The sequence below is a fragment of the Pseudopodoces humilis genome, chromosome 22, assembly GCF_049639895.1.
Source record: "Pseudopodoces humilis isolate 2021_Gansu_Grassland_sample_001 chromosome 22, ASM4963989v1, whole genome shotgun sequence".
NCBI lineage: Eukaryota > Metazoa > Chordata > Aves > Passeriformes > Paridae > Pseudopodoces > Pseudopodoces humilis.
The window spans coordinates 924395-945972 of NC_142221.1; the positions used below are offsets into that span (position 1 = coordinate 924395).

A 21578-nucleotide genomic window follows, 5' to 3' on the forward strand; every position below is an offset into this window, starting at 1 on the left:
GATTTGGGCTGGCAGCAAAGCCTGGCTGTGGGCTGGAGTTGTGCTTCTGGGGCTGTGTAAACTTGTACTGTGCATTTAGTGGGTCTTAGAGCTAAACAAGAGTTACAGAATATATAATTATGTGGGACCTACCAGTATAAAAATCATGGAGATGGAGACTGAGCTGCTCGACTTGGGTGTTGGTGGTGATGTGCTGAGAGGGGCTGTGGTCTGTTGAGAGAGATCAAGCCCAAAGAATGCATCTTGTCTTTACCTAATCTTGGGTTAAAACTGACCCTGTTAGTGCAAAATGGTTTTCTCTTGGTTTGGGTCCTGGAAAGGTAGATCCTCTCCAAAATACAGAGGGCAATCTGGCATTTGTTTTTGATCACTTCTGACTTTGAGGGTTTTCACTGGCAGACATAGACAGGAAGTTCTGTTTCTTCTTTCAGCAGTTAGAAAATAAAGCTTTGGAGTGTCTTGTGCTTAAAGACACTTGTTTCTGATGCTGCTCCAGATCAAATTCCAGCAGCTTGCCAGCCTTTGGAAGAGGATCTCTCTTCTGATCAGGAATCTTTTGAAGGTTCACTGGACACAGATGGGAGATCATCATGTCCTTTCATTCCACAGTAATGCTCTACATACAGTTTAAACTTGATGTAATTTAGACTTTGTGCTGGAAGTTGCTCTGAATTGATATTCTCAAACCATCACAAGTTACAAATTACTGATATTACTGCTGAGAAAAGTAGATCTGCAGATAATGTGTATGATAGCAATACCTTGAGAGAGGGAAGCTGATGCTGTAAAAATGACCTGCTTCTCAAAGCAGCTTCCTCAGGCAATAGAAGACATGTGTATTCAATTTCAGAGTAAATGAAAGTTTTCAAAATAAAACCTTCTCAGTAACATGCACATCACATCTTTTCTCATTTTCACTTTCCCATTAGCTACAGATGTGGAGCAGATGAGTTCCTCCTCTCCTGTCCTTCCTATGAACTCCATGGGCAGTAAGTACCCCTTTTCTTGCCATGTGTGACAAGGCAGAATGTCTCATTCTGAGATAATCCAGAGATGTGAATTGATACTCCATAGTAGAGACGTGGAGAAGTTTTACAGCTGATGTTTATTCATGGAGGTGGGGATTCCCATAGCTGAGAGCTGATGAGGTATTTCTCACAAAAGTAGCAGAGACCAGGTCTGTACATCACTATTTAGCCAGCAGAATGCAGGTTGTGTAAGATCTGTTGCCACCAGAGATACCTCAGTGAAGGAGATGCCTGCATGAATGATAGAAACCCCTGAGGTGATGGAAATTATGTTGATATGGAGTATTTTTCTGTAGTGTTTCACTATTACACTTGACAATCTATAGCCTGGAATTTCTCATGAAACTGGGGGCAGTTGGTGAAATCCTCCTCAATTTCAGGGAAATGCTGGGCTTGTAACTTTTTGAGACTTTGAAAACCTGAGCTGCTGGACACCTAAAAAAGTAGGAATTCAGAATTCCTTCTTAACACTCCATCTAGTGGCATTTGCTGTGCGGAGGGACCAGTCTTTGGGAATCCACTAGGTGGCAACAGGCCCTTGTCAGACTGGTGGGACTGGAAAACCGTGTCCTTAACAGGGCTGAGAACCCCTCATTCAGAGCTTTTAACTTTTCATCTCATTGTTTGGGAACTCTGTGGATTTGTCAAATGTGGCAGACTTTTAACGGACAGCTCATTTCAAAAGTGATGCTCAGATGTTCACAGCTGCTAAAAGCCTCCCAGAGCCAGGACATGGTCCTTCCCACGTGCCTTTGTGCTGGTGGACTTGCACTTGCTTTCACTGGAGAACTGTGCTTCCTGTATGATGGGAATGGAAATCTGGTTCCTCCCTTTATAATGAGAAGAGCCCTGTGGAATGCATGCATGGTGGCTCTAAGTTGTAAACATGTGCAGTTGATTAATAAAACACATCTTTGTAGGTTTTCATGCAGTTTATCAGTTTTATATGGAAACAGGTAATTTCACATGCATATGTAGAATATTTTGTCATCTAGAGACACGTACAGTTCATGATGATATACTGGTTAATATTCTGTTGAACCTTTGTGGCCTGACATAGCTCATATTTACTGTTGTGCATTGACAGGTATTAAAATGTAACTAAATTTTCCATAGCATTCTCCCAGCAGAATGTATCTACATAAAAAGGGCAGGGCTGTCCAGCATGAGGTGACTGACCCTTAAATAACTGTATGTTATTGCCAGTGTGCATTTGTCTAGCTACAGCTTTCATGTCTGTTATCTTTTGCTAAATTGAAAAATGCTTGTCTGTTCCCTATGAAGATATTTATATAAACTTTTGATAAACTAAATAAACCGAGCTCCTCGAGTTCTTTTGATGTCTTCCTGTCTCTCAATCACCCGGTCAGTGCTGGTGGCCGCTCTAGTCAGTCATGATGATGAAAAGCCCTCACTGGCCTCTGGTGTGGATGGCTGAGCCCTGGCAATTCCTGCTGGGCAGGTCCCAAACCCCTCCAGCCCCAGCTGTCCCATGGCTGTAGTGGCAGCACAGTGCTGGTGCTCGGTGTCACCCTGATGTGCCCTGGGCCTGGTGGAGCTGTGGGGTGGTGGCTCTGGTAGGCAGCAGACAGTTGCTGACTCAAGCATCTAAAGCTTCCCAAGCATGGATTTAAAAACATTCTGAACATGCCTGCTAACCTGTCTTTCCTTGGTTTTTTCCCTTGCTGTCTCCTTACCAAAATTAAAGCAAAAAAACCCCACACAAAAACCAAAAACCTGGAGGATTTTTTGCAACCAAGTAGGAGCCCAAATTTTAACCTTATCTGTGCATCCAGAGCATTTGAGAGGTGTGGAATGTCTGCTCAAGCCTTTGGTTTGTCATGCATTGGCAAACTGGGGTAATGGCCATTTTACTGTTATTTTCCCTGTTTGTCTGAAATGTCTTATTCAGAGTAATTGCAGTGAATTATTTTCACATGTCCTTGCAGTAAAGATGAACTCCTCTGTCAGGACTTCTGTAGTTTCTACTTTCATGCAGGTATACATGAGGAAAACCAGTTGGCTGAAATGTCTGTTTAAAATAACACAAAAGTACTTTCTTGTACATCATGTAAGATGTCTCTGGAAAAAATTCAAATTGTGCACTCTCACTTCCGAATGAGTCTGCCAAGCATGCTGAAAAATTTGAGATTTCAAAGGCAGAATGTCAAACTGCATCAAAAATGAGTCATTTGTCTTGTTTTCATAATGTTAAAACAATTTGGCAGGCATGCTTTTGGGCTGTTCACTGTTACGCTGCTGTGGTAAATTCCCTGTACCAAACCACCACACTTACCCAGGCTGTCAGTGCAAGTGCTCACTGTGGATGACTGAATAGGGCTCTTTGCTATCAGACTCAGGGAGAGGGGAGATTTTTCCTAAAATTCCATTTTTGCAAAGTTCAGTCCGTTCAGTGTGCAGCTGTTGAACTTGATGGAGCTGTTCCTGTGTAAAAGTGAACATGTTTAAGTCTTTTAACAGAGTAAGCAGATCTATTTTGAATATTCACCAAACTGGAGTTCAGAAGTCCTTGGTGAGTTGCTCTGACTTGAGCTGTACAGTGAGCTGAGGGACACGGTTCCTGTGGGGTAGCAGCACAGCATGTCTGAACAGGCTCCTTCAGCATAATCCTGTGAGCAACTGGAGGAGCAAGCAAGGTGTAAGAGAAGTGCTTGGAGCTTTCACTGCCCAGGGAATTGACTGACACCGCTGCAGAACAGAGAGAGAGCCACCATCCCTGGTGTGAGTGGTGTGGGGGCACCACGGGGGCCTCCCTCCTTTACTGCATGGCTCTGTCCAGAGACAGGGGCATTTTTGGGAACAGGTGTGTCATGCCAGTCATTCAGAAATACTGGGAGAGCAGCTCGAGAGGCTGTTTTTGTGTCTCAGAGCAGTGCCAGTTGTGTCTGTCGTGCAGAGATGTGTCTGCTGCTCCCTGCACAGCCACAGAGCAGGAAGGTCCCTGCCCGCCCCAGGCTGCCAGCTCCAGCTCCTCACCTTGCCAGTATAATTGGAGCTGGCCCTGCCCACCACAGCCCTGAAGAATGTTCTCTGCAGCAGCACCTTAGATCACTATTTTCTGCTTTGCTTCCTCCCATTCTCATCCCTGTCAATCCAAAGCCCCACAGTTCAGTCCCTTTTCATCTCTCACTGGTCACTTTGTAGGACCAGTGCTGTTCCCTATCTTGGCTCGCTCGGGAGGAAGTTTAATTTCCTGTAACCTGGTAAAGCCGTAGGTTTATGCTTTACTGATAGATTTACCAATTGGGTGTCACTTTTACTAAAACTGAACTAGTTCCTCAGCTGTTCTGCTCCTTTAAAAATCCCTGTGTGTTTCTTAATTAGCACTCAAGATTTGCTCATGAAGGAGCTGGATGATGTATCCTGAACTTCTCTGGTGGGACAATGGCATAGCCACAGACCTGCCTTACACAGTTTTGGGAGGCAGAATGTGGATACAGCATTTCTTTGGCAGAAGTGTCGCTTTTCTTGCTGGACAGGCCACCCTGGCCATCTGAGTGGCTGGTCCTGGGCTGTCGGAGCGGGCGGTCCTTGGCTGGCTGGTCCGCAGTTTGCATTCATTGATCAGTGAGTTGATAGAAATGAAAACCCACCGACAGCAATGAATGTTGATTGCAGCCATTAGATGCTGAAGATGCCACACCATGGTGATGGTGCTGTCACTCTAGAGCAGCCCAAGACAAAATTCCCTGGCACGTGCTTTGGGTCTTTTCTTATTTTATGGATTCTGCAGACCCTCTATGGGCGGGACAAATGCCTGCACCCTTGTGAAGGCACCCGCTGCCAGAGCCTGCAGTCCTGGTCACTCAGCTGGGCTGGAGAAGGTTCCACACAGGTACCACTGGTGCCTGAGCCCTTGGCTTTCTGTGCCTTTGAAGGGGAGGCTGCTTCCTTGCTTGCCTGGCTGCAGGGTGACGGCCTGAGCCATGGGAGCAGCTGGACCTGGCCGGGAGGGAGCCGCTCCTTGCCCGGCCTTCCCGTGAGCAGCTGCTGAAATTGAGTGCAGGTTCCTGGGAGCAAGTGAACGGACATTCCAAGGCTTTTTCCAGCAAAGCTCAAGTTGCCAGCCCTAATGGAAAGGTTTCCTTCCTGATCTGGCCTGTATTCTGCTCTTTTGAACATATACCATGCTCAGATTTGTTTCCAAGTGTCCCATATGGTGTGGATACGTTCCTGCTTTTGTGCTGCCCATACAAAACCTTCCATTGATCTCTTATGCTCTGTTCTGCAGAAATTCTGTGCTAGTATAAAGCTTTAATTCTTTTTTTTTTTCAAGAGAAAACAAGCATTTCTTATATACCAATTCACTTTTAGAGAAAGTAGAACTAGAGAACTGGAAAAACTCAACCTCTGTAGCTCTTAATATAATCTGTAAATCATGACTTGCTAATGGCAACCACATGTGAAATCTCTGAAGGTTCAGGCTTTCCATTTAACAGAGGGTTTGTGATAAACCTCAAGGTACAGTCAACGGTCGATGGTTTTTTCTAGTTCTCAAACTCACCGACAGCGTTGAATGTTCACTGAAGCTATCCAAAGATGGCTGTATACATGCACTGTAGATTTTCCATGCATATGTTTTCCATAGACTGGCAGTGGAAACAGTGCTGAGGACTGCACATTCTTTATTGTAAACCATTAAACTGCAAAGTATTTTAATTACGGAATGAAACCTCGAGGACTAATGAATTGCAGAAGTGTAATGCTCTGGTTATGGATGCTGAGTTGACTTAGTATTTCCTAAACCAGCTTGGAATATATCAGAGTTGCAGTGGAAAAAGCCTTTCCTCTTGTGGATATGCATGTTCTTAATAGCAGCACTAAGGATGTTTATAATGATTCAGATTTCTTTAAAAAGTTCACTTAGAGAAAACTGGAGGTGGGGGCTCACCCACAGTGATAAACCAACAGAAGTGAGAGAAAGGGATCTGCTTAGTGGAGTGCATAATGTCTGCATTTCCACAGCTCCAGTCCCTGCTCTTCTTTCCCCTAAAAAGGGGGTTTATTCTCTTTAAAATCTCTTTAAATCTCTGTATTGCATCTAATTGTCTTCACCTTTTCTACCTGGCTTGCATGGTCCCGGAGAGATGACTTATTTGCAGTTTGTTTGTTAAAAAGTGAATCTGCTGCTGTATATGAAATAACTTTCTTGTGAGTGCAGTGGAGCCTACAGAGTCAGTGGGGATAATTTACTGCTTAAATGCTGGAAACTTGCTTTAAATTCCAAGTATTTCTTCTTGTTGTAGGGATCAAACAGTTTCTCTCTGAATATCCTGAGCTGATACATGTAATTTAACAGAAATGTATTGTCTAATAAAGTACTTGAAGCAATCTTCAAGGAATATAGTTTGCAGCCTGCACTTAAACTGATTGATTTTAATGGTATCATTAAACATCAGCTGATACTGAGAATCAAAAGAATTCTCCAAAAATTAGTCTCACCTTTTTCTTGCCATCATTTGGAGTAGGAGCTGGTGGAAAGAACAAAGACAATTTGAATTAATCACAAGCAGAGCTCAGCCTGGAGTGTTAAGCCTCAGGAGTGTCCCAATGTGAAGGGTGACCACATGTGGTAGGTATAACATAAATCAAGGAAACTCAGTTCAAGTCAAGCATGAAATTTTGGTTTTAACAAACCAAAACAGTATGTTTATATTTAAATGACATTGTGAGAGAGGCTTTTTTCTCAATTCACTATTTCTTCCTCCTTTATCCCTCCAATGACCTTCAAGGTAGAAACTTTCATCTTCTTGTTTCACAGTATCAGAGCCTGAATTTCTTCTGCAAGTTCTACTGTACACATTATTTCTATATCTTGGCTGCACACTCCTTCCCCTTTGCAAAGTTCAAAGCTCTCCATGAGATTTTTTGGACAGACTCCGAAATGATAAAATAGTTTTCTGGAAACTGTAAGTGGGCAGTATGTGCAAGGCACACTCTAAAAGTTCTGCACTGAACCTTCAACATACCTTCCTTCCTCTCAGACTTCTTTCACCTAGGAAGCACTGAAACTAGAGTTGACAGCGTCCTCCTCTATTTTTATTCCTTAATTATTATTTTTTTGTTGTGAAAAAAGTATTAAGTGGACCCTCCCCAGGCTGCCAGGGGTCCCTGAAAGCCCAACTCTGTTCTCCACACAGAACACCTTGTAAACTGGGATTCCTGTAAGGTCATCAGTTGGGAGGCAGTGATTGCTGAACAAGACCTTTTCTATGAAAGTACTGAACATTCAGAGCACGTGGGGTTTTCTTGCAAATTACAGTGGAGAGAATGGGTTTCTGTATGGGGAAAATGGTTTCCTCATAATTTGCATACAAACCCTGAAACACGGTTGTTAACCTGTTTGTAAGGACTGAGTTAATTTGGTGGATGTCTCTTGTGCTCTTTCTATTTATGGTGCCTGAACAATTCTTACACCCTAATCCAATCATTCTACTAGCTCCTCACAATAAGGCTTTTATTTAGCAGGGCAGGAATCCCAACAGCACTGCCCTAAAGTATCACTAAATAAATTTTGCATATGCAGCTGGTAAAAATAGTAAATAGTAAAATAGGTTCCCTTTTCCTCTTATGCCCTTGTGCTGTAGCTGTGACTCTCAGGAGGGAGGTGTGTGACCCCAGTGAAGGAAACAGGGGCCAGGACTGTCCTCAGCACATGGCACTGTCTTACTGCTTGCCTGAAGCATCCACTGAAATGCCATGTGCAAGCACATTTGCTTTGTTCTGAAACAAGCTTTAATTGTACTATAAAAATGTATTTTCTTAGTCAAGGTAAATGACTTCAGCAGGGTAGGCATGCAAATACACCTGGGGGAGACAAGCGCATGGAACTGCTAGTGGTAATTTTAGTTTTTGCTGTTTCATTGAAATTTGGGTGAGTGTTTAACTAGCAATGCCATAGCCAAATGCTTGAGATTCAGCAGTCTTCTATAGTGAGCAATGGAGATTATTTTTAACTGTCCAAAAATTCCTTGGGACTATTACTGGACAAGTCCAGAGGCTACATAAAATTGGGAGACAAAGTTACCAGTCTATTCCATTTCCCCCTTTAGAACATAGTGCTGTGATGGTGATCCTAGAGAAAACAGATGCAGACCTGGGACCTGGGAGAAATGCTGCTAACACCAGTTTCCAGTGAATTAGGGAGGACTTACCAAGTTCTTTTGATCTCATTCTAAGTTGACAAGCTTACTTGTAGATGCAACATACCCTAGACTTCTGTAAGGTGTTTGACTTAATACCTAATGACAATTTAAACTGCTATGATACAAATTTGCTGTGGCAAATGTTAAAAGGATTAACAAATGACAAATGGGGAGGTCTAAATGCAATTCCAAGTGGGAACTTGATCCAGTTGGCACAGCCTTAGAATGACTTGGCCACATCCTAAAGCATCTCCATTTCTGGCCTGGGAGAAACATAGCATCCCCTATGAGCAGGTTTGGGGTTTTTAGACAAAAGATTTGATACAGATACAGATTTGGACTCTGGATAAATCAAGTATAAGTGAATGCTTTAGTACAAATGAATGCAAAGTTCCATGTTTGGGAACAAGGAATACAGACCATGTGTGAGGATAAAGGGATTGGCCCATGAAGCAGTACTTGCCACGGAGATAATTAACTGCATGTGTGTGCACAATCTGACTCCTACTACTGTGCAAACAATGAAATATTGAACAGCAGCACAGGCTGATGCATCTGCATTTAGTTCTCCTGAAACTGCTGAAAGGATACTTTAGCCAGTTCTGGCACAGGCTGCCCTGAAGACACCACTGAGCTGAGCAGGTTTCTGAAAGTTTGAGTGGAGGGCAATTAAATAATCAGACTGTCACCAGTAAAATAAGGTTCTCTGAGGTAAACCAGTGAAGGTTCAGGAGTTCTGTCCTGTTTCTTCACTTCTTTACCTGCACAACTGAGCCAGTTAGAGCACAGCAACCCTGCCCTGGTTTGGGAATGGGTCTGGCTTCATAGTGGGGAAGCAGAACCTTGGCAGTGGGTGTTAGCAGGGAAAAATGGTTTGACTCTTCAGAAACTCAAGGTACCAACTTGTGTTGAAAGAGTGGAAAGCTTTTTTGACCTATTGGGATGTGATTTTGCAAGAAAATTGTATCAGACACTTGTGCTTGAAAAATGCTAGGCTAAGACTCAGCAAGTGATTTCAGCTGAAAAGTAAGGTAAAATTATTTTTGTTATGATTTTTTTTGCCAAATATTTTAAAATAAGTCATTTATGAATGAGCTACTCTGAATGTTCTTGCAGTCTGACATCCTAGACTGAGTAGTGAGATGCCCTGTATCTTTTTAGGTGCTTCACCAAACTCTTTCTGAGCTATCAAAACAGTGAAATAGATGTATTTTTTAAGCAAAACTTGTTTTATATTTCTAGAACAAACACACAAACTCTCAGAATCAAACTCTTCATCTCCTGTGACCTCCTAAAGGAAACAGTTGTCAAATTTGCTTGGTGGGGGGACTGGAAGACACAACCATGGGCAGGGGCTTCCTTGCTGACCTACTTAGACAGGAGTGCTCGCCTGGATTAGAGCCCAGTTCGCTGTCCTGTCTCCAGAGTTGTTCTGTGCAAGGTGAAGGGATCAGCACGTGATGTTTCAAGCCCTGCCTGCCCCCACACCACATTCCCCCAAGGAAATCTCACCCAGGCAGGCTGGGGAGGGGATCAGGAGCTTCTTCAGCACTGTAGCAGCTTCCCCAAGGGTGGTGTAAGGGATGTTGTTCTGAGCAGATAAGCAGAGATGTATTTGGAGGGAGCTCCATTTATGAACTGTTTGTACCTGGACTGGAACAAAATGACCTCAGTCCAGGATGTCTCAGTAACAGTGCCATCATCTCATTTCACAGACTTCAGAAATTGTCTTTGTTGGGGAAAAAAAACTACTTTGGGTGTTTGGGACCACTACTGAATTGCAGCTGTTGGCTGCAATCAATAAAGCAGTTCTGACTCTTAAAATAAAATCAAACCAGTGGCTAATGGATGTTTGGAGAAGGATACAAGGAGGAGAAGCTTGCATATTTCCTGCTAATCATCTCCTGTCTTCCAGACATTTTTCAACACACACAGACTTCTGGAGACAGACTTCTGTGCGTTCAGTCACCAGGAATGCATTTTTCTTTTCATGCATTTGCACAGCTTCCCTGTGAACTTTTATCCCCTGTCTTTTAAGATAACATTTGTTGCCATGAAGATGATTGGCTGTGTTAGATCCATCACTTTTAATGGAGAGGAATCTCAGGTGTCCTCCTGATGGATTCCTGCAGTTGCACTATGCCCAGGCACATCTAACACTGGGTAAGCAGCTTTGTGAGATATAAATAACGTTGTCTTTTCTGCTGTATTAAACATGCTCACAGGTCTTCATCATTGAGGACTGCGCTGCTCTAGACCCAGGATGTGTTACATTTATTGTGGTGGTGAATTTAGGGTAAGTGCATCTTCAGAAGGTCCCCCTGTGCTGACTGCTCTTCTTGGCTGGCAGCTTTGTGTCTGTGAAGATCAAAAGATTTCCCATTAGCTGTGAATTCAGGCATAGTTCCTGTGCCTGTTTCGGGAAGGAGAGAGATGATCCTAACTGCAGATGATTCTGTTACCAAGATTGTTTTCTGCCTTTTAGCTTTTTAGAAATTGCTGGCAGTCATCAGTCTGGCAGTTTTCACAAAAATTAGTTCCTGTGGCGCAGAGAATTGTGCTGAGGTTGGAAGGAGCTGGACTTGCCGGTTTTTGCCAGGGCAGGGAGGGCAGGAAGCACCACTGGTTCTTCTGCTGGTCCCAAGAGTCCAGCTGAGGTTCCCTTGTCATTGTTTCTGGATGTCTGATGTAGCTGGATAATGTCGGAGAATCTGGGTTTGGCGTTAAGGTCTCCTTGGCTTCGGTGGGGCAGTGCCTTGGGTGGGCTTACCCAGCATGATGCCCACCCCTGGATGTGTTTCACAGGAATCGTTCCAGTTTTCCCATGGGGGATACTGAAGACATACCCAGAACCTGCACTTGGTAAGGGGCAAACATGGGGAAAATACGTTGCAAAGTAATTGGGAGAGAAATCTGAGGTTGTTTTGTTGAGATGGCTTCCTGTGACTTCAGACCAGGGACATGCACCATGGCACTGCTGCCACGTGTCCCTGTTTACACACTGATCATACACAACACTATAAAAATACACGTTTTTTTAAAAATATGCTAATTGGGACTTTTATAATTGATTCCCCACTCGAAATATTAGCAATTCCATATGGATAAAGCTTAGGTTATCTGCTTGGGAAGCAGTATGGATGGAGAGGGATCAAATGGAGGATTTGCTTTTCATAATCATAATGTCTCCTCCTGATTTGTTGATAACTGTCCCTTTGAAGATAATTAGTTCCTGGTTTTCATCTTTATAATCCAGCAATTCTCATCTGATAGACTTCAAGATTTGAGGTTCTTCTCAAAAGAAATACCTGTAAAATCTCACTTTTTGGCTCAGTTTTGGCAGTGTAGCACCTCTGGGTCAGTTTTATGCTGCCACCTTGTAAGACTCCATTTCAGGATACACGCATTTCAATAAAGATTCTACTTCCAGTAGCTGTATATAACCGAAGCAAAGAAAATGACATTATGATGGCATTGTAATGAGCAGGAAAATGAATCCTCACGTGGCTTTCTCCCCATCCTCCTCCCAAAGGTCATGAGATTTCTTATCCCTTGCCAACATCTGGCTTAGCTGGAAGTGTGTTATTCTTTCCATGAGGAGAGTCTTCCTTGTGAGCTGAGTGGGTGCCACACAGAACAAGTGTGCCCTGATCTCACTGAACCTCTGCAAGATCCTGGCTCCATCTTCTGGCTGTGGTCACTCCCAGTCAGCTCCAGCAGGTACCACAAAGCCTGGATGGGTGTGCTCCAGGCTGACAGGGAAACATCACCTCCCAAACATGGTCCCATCCACACCAGGGATTCATTTCCACTGTGTTTCCTTGCTCTTTTTTCCCATTCTCACACCAAATTCATTCAGCCTTGTTTACACATGGTCTGAATGTGCGTTGATCACGCAGTGTTGGCTTCAGAGCTTCAGCTGTGTTGCTGTGAGACTTTCCTCCCACTGTGTGTGGCTCAGCCAGAGCAGCACATCTTGAACTGTTCTTTCAGGTGTTAAAATTTAAAATAGAAGTGTCTTCAAAGACTTGTAGAACAACTAACTGTGATTTGGGGGTAAAAAAAGAGGCGGGCTCTTCTATCTGGTTACCAGGCAAATATTCAGTTGGAAGAAAGACTTCCTCCCCCGCCTCTTATATATTTAATTTCTTTGCTTTTGCATGCTTTTAAATATTGGATGGATGTGGATATGACCCCCAGGTGAGCAGGACTCAGCCACTCTTCTCTGAATTACACATTTAGCCTATTTAAATGCAGCCATCATGTGAAACAAAAAGGAGAAAATGTACTTATGTTCATTTAGAAGAATGATCTTCGGATAACGTCACCAAATATTGCAGGGTTTTATCTTGCCTATGAAATAAATTGGTCCCAGTGTGCTGTGAGATGCACATAAAAGTCTGAATATGAAAGTAGTACAAAATTCAGATGAGTTGGTAGAACTGGCTTTAGAATTTTGAAAAAATGGGAACAGATTTCCTAAGATCGATATGTGAGGGAAGGAGAGACGTACTGCAGATTTTCATTTGTGAATCTCAACCTATTGGCATATTTTCTTTTTTGGTGCCCTTTCTCCTGACGTTTGATTGCATGACCGACCTTTTGTGCTGGGGTGTGATGAGAGCACAGCTGTTCCAGATGTGCTTCGTACCCCAGTACAATAAAGCCACGGAGACTGATAATGATGGTAATCGTCAAGTTTGGTTGGTGGTCTTTGGATTGCTAGTTCTGCAACCACTTCAATATTTTTACAGTTTTTATTTTACACTGAACTCATTGGTGTTTAGAAAAGTAGTTTCTCGTATTTTAAGATACACCTTCTTGTTGTCCCTCTCGCCAGTACTGACACCACTGACAGCAGGATTTGCATGGTCTCTGTTCTAGTAATTGCTTTCTACCAGAACAATTAAGAGCTGTGAGAGGAGAGGAAATTTGGCTAAAATGTTCCAAATGATAATCTGCTTTTATGTGGTTTCAGAATGACAACCCAACAAGCATAGGTGGATGTACTGTAAAGTGTCAGGATTCAGACAGCACCATCCTTATCCTCAGTAAACAGGAGGGGTTGAGAGGGATGTCTGGATCTGGGCAATCCACACCAACTCTCCTCCCAGGGCACCACAAAGCTCACACAGGTACAAACAAAACAGCATCACTCAAATATTTCAGTACTTCCTTCTTTTCCAAAGTAGACTGCAGAAATATTGCATCTACACATTGGTTACTGAAGGCAGAAAATGAATTAAATAGGGCAAACAAAGCTGGAGCTAAGCTATTATGTATTTCAGATTGCTTAGTATTTGGCATGTGGACCAAATGCTTTAGATTATAAGGCATAAGCCTTTCAGAACCTTAAGTTATTTTAAAATTAAATGGATGACAGACACAGGTCTGCTGCATGGATTTGATTTTCTTTGTGTCTTAGCAGAAGTAGTAAGCAATGTCTCTAAGTATCTAATAAAGCTATTTTCTGCTATTACAGAAAGGTTTGCTGTGAGAAACAGAACTGAGAAAGGACCATATTTTCAATAAAACAAATTGAACAGATTCTCAGAAATCTAGGTCACAGTAACAGATGACCTATACATGGTCCTAGTTTTTGATGCAACTGTCTAATCTGCTCTGAGAGTACTAGCCAGACATCATTCCTAATTGACCTTGATATTCAGTGAACAGAAAGAAAGCTAAAGCCACATGATATTTAAATCTTTAGCAGAAAATAATATATGGCAAACTTGAATGCATTCTGTTTTGTAACTAGAATCTTTTTCATGTGAACCTTGTCTGCAAACGTGTTGATCATCTTAATAGTCTGAATTTGAGGCTCTACCTAAAGAGATAAATCTGAGTAGGAAGAGCCATTCATCACCCAGTTGCAGGGGGGGGGTTTATGTCCGTCACACAACCACCCTGTGCAATGTGGTTGCCCTGGTGGGCTCCCCCAGCCTCCCCCCTGGAGGAGCAGTGTTCTCAGTGAGGTGAGAGCTCTCTCCTCGCCTGCACTGGGGGGCTGAGCTCCAGCATGAGCCCCCGGGGTACCCAGCCCTGGTTATGTAAACGGAGCTGCTGCCACTCCAGGGCACCGGCGTGCGTGCAGCTGGAAATGTAAATATGGGAGACTGGGAATTGCAGTGTGTGGTGAAACCCTGACCACTTCTGCTCATAGACCAGATGAATCCTTTTTGTTCATGGCATCAGATTCAAGATGTAGCACTATTTACAGAGGCACTGTAGATGTGTACCTAGGAACAGAGGGATGTGTGCTGTAATGGTCAAGTAATGTGTGCTCAAAGCCTGGAAAAAGTGAAGTAGGAAAGCCTTGAATAGTTGTATGGCAAGGTATTTTCCAAGAGAACTATAACCTGATTTGGTTGCCAAACTGAGAATCAGTAAATGTATTGACAGAATTTTGGGGATTGATGCCTTGCTGGACTCACTGTGTTCTAATGTGCCTCTGCCACCTCTGGGCTCACCCTGCCTGGGCTGGAGCCACAGCAGAGCACACAGCCCCTGGCCCCGGTGTGTCAGAGCGGCTCTGAGCTGAGGGCAGTGCCCATGAGGGGGACACGTTCATGCTTCACGTGCTGCCCTTACAGCTGGGCATCTCATCCCACACACCCGGCCTTCCCGAGGGAAACGCGCGTTAACCGCAGGGCTGAGCAACGTGGTGCTGCAAACCCAGACTGCAGGATCCCAAAGCCGTTATGGTGGGCAGCAGAATTCCCATTCTCAGGCTTCCTGCAATTTTCATTCCCACACAATTAACTGCTGATGCAGGAGAGTTCCTGGGTTTGAGATGCAGCACTCAGAAGTGTGCAGTTTTACCAGGTCATTGCTGGCGGTGGGGTTCATTTCTTTGTGTTACGGTACAGGGCAGCTGCAGATGGTTTGAGCTACTCTCAGGGAGAGCAGGAATGACTGAAGTCTGTTTGAAAAGGTGATGTCATCAGTCTCTATGTCCGTGGTGCTTCTTAGGGAAACGCATACTTCCATGTTATCCTCATATCAAAACACCCAATTGTTATCTTTTGAGCTCTTAACATTTGAAACTGTTGAGCACTATTAATCAACACTGTGGGTTTGAAACGATTACAGCATCTGCTGGCTATTATTAAGATAAAATGAAATTCTTAGGATTCCATATTTTTTGTTAAATTGCCAAGTGTATTGTGAGATCTCAGCATACCTGACGCATTTTTATTGGCAACCAACCCTGTAATGCAATATCATCTATTAATGTTTGGATTATACACGCGCTGGTCTTCTGCATCTGCTGCAACTTCCAAGGCTGTTAGAGGCTGTGACAGTGGTTCAGGCTTTATAAGCTTTCCCTTGGAATAGTTGCAACTGGAGTTGTGAAAACTGACTTTGGAATTATCTGTTATCTCTATGTGCAGTTTAAATAAACCCTGACCACATGAGAAAAGCCATCAGCATCCTTTTCTTATGTGCCTGATGGGATTATTCCCATGTCCAGGCTGAGTCCGCGGATGTTGCTGGGGGCGGGTTATGCCCAGACATTCCTCTTATGGCTGTTTGGATTAAGCAAAGTGCTTTTTGCCTACCTATAATGGTCTGGTTTCCATTCAAAACTCTGTGCTTAACAGGTACTCAAAATCTTATGACCCAATTGCAAGGGCAGAATTTAACTTTTCAGCACATTTTTTTTTTAGACAGCACTTTCAAGGGGCAGGTTTTAACATAAGCATCTGGATGAATATTAAGTATTAGCAGTCTTTCAATAACAGAAAAGGTTGCTGCATTTTAAGAACACCATGGAATTCCATCTAAAAGTGTGTTGTAGATAGAGCCACCAATATCTTTAACCTTTATTAATAATAATAATATTTTTATTCAAAGGCCTATTTTAGGTAAGTCCTTCTGGGCTTGTCAGTACCATCAAGAAAAAAAAATCAAAATAGGTGATAAGAATTGGGCTAGATTACAATCAAGCTAAGTTTTACTGAGAAGTAATACACCCAAGCCATTGTATTCCATGAGGAAGAGAACTCAAGGAAGTTATATAATTACTCAGACAAAACTGACTCCTGTGAGAAGTATTTACATTCACATACATATTTCTAATCTTCTGAAACACATTTTTAGCAGCTAAAAATTCTATGAGCTGGCCCCTCACATGTATGGGTGCTTGTTAGTCGTACAAGAAGCACCTTTTTTAAAAGTGTGTTCTTTTAGTCATCCAGGCTTTTTTTGCCCTTCATTGCTCAAAGGACCAGTGGAAGCAAGTCCATCATCTTCCCTGTGGGCTGGTGCAGAGCATTAGCACTGCTCTTCCCAGGTGTCTCCCTGGAAGATGGACCTTCCTTGCTTTAAAACTCTTCCCCTTTTCCTGAGCTCACAAGCATTGTGTTGATAAAAACACGTTTAATGGCAGCAAACAGCCCAACATTTGTTTCTGTATTTTATGATGCTTTGTATGGCTGCAGCCCATTACAAACACTCACACTTCCCAACTGCAATACACAACTCTCACTTTCATTGTTTTTCCTGGGTGAAGAAGAGCCAAGTCATCCCACTTGAGCTGTGCTCACAGCGAGGCTCACACCTAGAGACACCCTCACTGTGTGCGTGGCAGAATTTTAAGTCTAAAAGCCCGCTGGACTGCGTATTTCATCTGGTGCTAAGGTGGTAGGGGAGCGTAGGGGAGGTAAGATTTATGGAAAAACACAAAAAGAAAGGGGGACCAGCCCCAACCTCCCGCTCTTTGGGGGAGGACTGCCCCGGCGCGCGGCCGCGGCGCCGCGCACAGCGAGGGGCTGGCTTCTCAGCTAATAAAACCCGCTGGTTGGTTTTCTAATCTCGATAATTTCTGCTCATTGGCTCCAATCAGCGGATTAAAGCCCAGTCTCCGAGCAGTTCTCATTTTAACTCCAGACTGGGGGGAAAGTAGGGGAAATGGGAGGTACCAGACACTGAGCAGTTTGGTTTTTCTTATTTATTTTTGTGTTTGCCAAGTTGACACAACTGAACAATGTTATTCTCCACAGCTGGTGCTGGAGCTGCATGCAGTATATTTACTGCACCTTTTAGGATGAAATAAGCTGCCCAGCCATGTCCCCTTCCAGCCACCACTAAACCAAGTCCATTAGAACACCACCCCATGTCAGGCGGGACGTCAGCTGCCTCAGTAACAAAACTCAGCTTTTATAAACACTTTGAGGTTTTTTGTCCTCAATTCTAATTCTTCCCTCCCCTCCACTCCCCCCAAATTAAAATCTCCAGCCAGATCATGCTTCTGCCTTCCAGACCCCGGGCAGCTGAAAAGTAACCATATGGACTTCATGATTTTATGTACTGCGACAATAAAGCTTTTATGACATTCTAGGTGGTTAAAAATGGCAGTCAGGAGCTCTTAAACATGGCACAGGCATGTTGCTGTTCTGAACCGACAGACCTGCCAACAGTGCATCAAAAGCTGTAATTTCCTGTGCAGTGAAGCCCCTATCTCTGCTGCCTCCAGCTTTGTGTCCCAGGGCTTGTGCCTGTGTGCTAACAAATCTCTATTGTCCAGCGGGGCGAATAGTGGCTGGGACCAAAGAATTGCTGTCTGGTTTCTATTCAAATCCAGGTAGTCAGAGATATGAATGGAGTTTCTCGAACAGCCATGTGAATAACCTCTGCTCTGCGTGGAGCTGCAGGCGCTGCGCTGGCTGCTCTGCGCCGCGGCTGCAGGGAGCACGCCACTTGGAAATACACTTTTAATGCTCCTCGTGGCTTTTAATACTTATTAACTTTAAAAATATGCTATCTTGCATTCCTGGACAAAACAAGGAGGGTAAATCATCCCCTTCTCAACTTGCTAAACTTGTGGAAGAATTCTACTTAAGCTTTCATCGTGGGTTGTTTTTGCCAAGGAAACGATAGGAAAAAGTTTATGAAAATTATTTTCTTAGAAAATACTAGATTTTTAAGTGTACGCTGAACAGCTTTTATCATGCACAGAGCCTAAGCACCACTGCAGAAGATTTTGGGGGAAAATAAGTTAAATTTCTTTTAGGTATCGTATATACAGCCCATTTGCAATCGTCACAGTAAATCACTGCAGATGGTTTGGGGGAGCAAATACATTAAATTTCTTTTAGATATTGTATCGAGTCCATTGCAAGTGGCACAGCTAATCACTGTCAACAGTCTGGGAACAAATATGTTAGATTTCTTTTAGAGCAAGTTACGATAAAAATTCCGCATGTGACGGAGTAAGAACTGGGGGAATACTGCACATCGGGGCTCATTTTATTGCAGTTTTTTTGTTTTGGTCTTTTTCATTTTTAATGATTTTGTTAATTAACACGAGGCTCATGGACTCGAACCCCGCACGGCCACAGACCCAAACCGCCGAGGCCGGGGCTGTCTCGCCCCTCTCCGACCACAACTGTCGCTAATCCGTCGCCGGTCGCGATAGAGTCCGCGGGCGGGGCGGCCGAGCGCTCGCCCCCGCAGGTGCCACCGGAGCCAGACAAAAGGGGGGACCGGGGGCATCCTCTCCCTCCTCGCCGTCCCCGCCCGGGTCTCGGCGGTGCCGGGCGCTGCCGCCGCGGGGCGGGGACGGCGTGTCTGGGGCTGCCCCCCTCCTTTGTGTCCCCGTCTGGCTCAGTTCCTCCCCGCCAGCCCTCGGGCGACACGCGTGTCTGGTTACCGACCCGGACCCGCGAGCAACTTCCAGCGCTGCGGAATCGCTCGAGTTTCTCCTTCTTCTTCGGGGGAGGAGGGAATAAAGCGGGGAGGGGGGGTAAGGGGGAGCTGCTGCCTGTTCCCCCCTCCCCCGGTACCGGCGGGGAGCGGCTGCTCCAGCTGCGTTACATTAACGGATATATATATATATACACATATATGAAGAAAAAAAAAAAAAAAAAAAAAAAAGCGCTTCTATTGGAGAACAAAGGAGCACGTGCAGAAATGAGACTGGAAAAATAAAATATAAATAATAAAAAAAAAAACCCAACAACTGGCGGCAGGTCGGGGCGCAGCGCGACCCCCGCCCCCCCGGCGGCTCCCCCCGGCCCGCCGGGACTCGGATTAACGCCTTACCTGGCGGGGCGCTCCCGGCTTTGGCTCCGCGCTGGGCTCGCTCTCCCCAAAGTTGGCGGCGGTGCGGACGGTCCGGCAGCTCCCGCCGCTGACCGGCGGCCCCGGCGCGGTGCGGGCGGGGCGGGAGCGGCGGCCGGACCCGCCGAGCCCCCGCGGCCGCCGCCGCCCGCGCCCCCGCCCCGATATATAGCGCCCGCTGACGGGCGGCCGCGCGCCCGGTCACGTGCGCGCTGCCGCCGCGCCCATTGGCTGTGGCGGCGCGGGGCCGGCTCGCCATTGGGCCGCGCCCGCGCCCCGGAGGGTCCGTCCCGCCCCGCCGGCGGGCGCAGGGCCGGGGTTGTTCGGGGGCCGCGGTTGTTTCGCTTGGGGGCCGGGGTTTTTTCGTTTGGGGGCCGAGCGGGCCCGATCCGCACCTGCCCCGCGGTCCCGCAGCGCCCGAGCCCGCCCGGGCCCGCCGCCGGCTCCGCCGCGGGGCTGTCACCCGGCCCCGGCGGGCGGCGGCCGGGCCTTGTCCGCCGGCCCCCGTGCCCCCTCCCGGGTTATCCCCGGGCGTTCCGGGCCGCTGGGAAACTGGGTCACGGGGCGGCCGCGCCGCCAGCACGGGCAGAGCCGGGCAATAGCGTGAGGCCACTTCATGTTCGCACTTTAAGGCACCTAAAAGGTTTCAGCGGCTCCAGCGCCTGGAGCTGTGGGCTCCTGGAAAACCTCGGGATTGTCCCCTCTGGAGCGGCAGGACAGACCCTTCCAAATCCTGTTGGCAGCTTTGCCCTGAATCGCACGTAACATCGAGGAGATTCTGTCCTTGTGTTTGTTTCCTTTCCATTCTTTAGCGCAGTGAGAACTAGCGTTGCCGTTTGTATGGCAGGACAGAATAAAACGCTTTAAAGCCCGTTCTCAATGAGACCACCTGATGATGAATGAACTGCACTACCTTGCTAGTTTCAGTGGTTTCAGACTGACAAAACTCAAAGCTGCTCCCACTTGTCTGCTTCCATTCCCTGTGCTAGAACAGGGAAACAAGACACTGGCATGTCTCTGGAATTGCATGAACTTTGTTTCTGTCAAGTGTTTTCAGGGGGAACCCAGGGCTGAGCAGTGGGGAGAAGTCAATGTCCATGTTGCATTTTCTCTTCTCATTCTCTTCCAGGTTTCTTAGTCTTTTTTTCTCTGCTTTTTTTCAGTTACTGACCTTTTATTCTTCTCAGAACATTTTGAGAGGGGAAGACCAAAGCCCTGGACACTCTCCTTGGAGGAGAGTTTGGCCTGGGTGACTCCTGAGGCCCATTCTGACCTACAATCCTGTACCGTGGCACAGGTTCTCATTCTCTAACAATGAAGCACTGAAGGGCTGTTCTCTCTCTGTGTTTTGCTGCTGTTGAAGTGCTTTCAGTAGCAACTGCAGTCACCACTGCTGGTTCTGGGTTCCTGTGCTTTGGAGGTCTGGCAGCCCCAGCCCCCTGGGACAGGGCAGCTGCAGGTGACACATGAAGGGAAGGAGCTGCAGCAGCAATGCAGCTCCTGCCCTTTCTGGTCAAGTTTGTTGAGTTTTTCAGCTGTGCCATGATGTCATTAGCAGGGACACAGAGGGGTGGGTCAGAGGGCCCTTGTGGGCATTCTTGATATGGATTTCTGTAGAATTCCCCTTCAAGGGCTGGATGAATGCATAAATGGAAAATGAAAATGAAATGAGAAAACAAATGACAGTTACATGGAGCTCATCCAAAAGGAAGCAATTTGGAAAGAAAAACAAAAAAACACAAAACTTGACAAGCTGCTTTAACAGTGACCCAGGCTCGTATCACTGTCACACAGCTGCTATTGATGTGGATGAAGAGGTTCCCACCTCCCTGTCATGAGTGTGAAGGAGATAACTCATATCTACTGTCCATTCTGCTCACAATCACCATTGTTGTAACTTCTCCAGTTCCCAGACAGCTTCCTATCTGCCTCCTCTTTTGAGAATTGTCTGTCATTCTTGAGTCAGGTAGTTACCCTCTTGAAACATAGTTGATGCAGCTGTTAGAATACGTATTCTGGTGCTTGCTGGGGTAAGGGTGAGCTTCTGACTGAAAAACATCTGGTATCTTTGATCCTATTTATGGAAAATAAGAATGAATCCATAAGAGTATTTTTGAGGGTAATATGGGCTTTACAAGGTGTCTGAACAGCTATGGGAACCCATTTCAAGATTAGCAGAAATACTATAGAAGCTCTCAAATATGAAAAGTTAGGGTCTGGAAAAGAGAACAGGCTTTTGGCACAGTGTATAAGCACAACCACATGCCAATCTCCAGGTGCCTCCTTCTGTCCCCACATCAGGGGTGATCTTCAGATG

General features: G+C 45.4%; 1 protein-coding gene across 2 annotated transcripts in view; it reads left to right on the top strand.

Moving 5' to 3' along the window:
* The first annotated feature begins 934 nt into the window (after nt 1-934).
* The window catches only part of NR6A1 (nuclear receptor subfamily 6 group A member 1), a 63947-nt gene continuing 43303 nt past the window's right edge, over nt 935-21578 (top strand). For both annotated transcript variants that reach the window (XM_088065759.1, XM_005529244.3), the window contains exon 1: nt 935-989. In XM_088065759.1, the coding sequence (XP_087921885.1) occupies nt 947-989 (43 nt within the window). In that variant the 5' untranslated portion in view covers nt 935-946. The remainder of the gene's footprint in view (nt 990-21578) is intronic.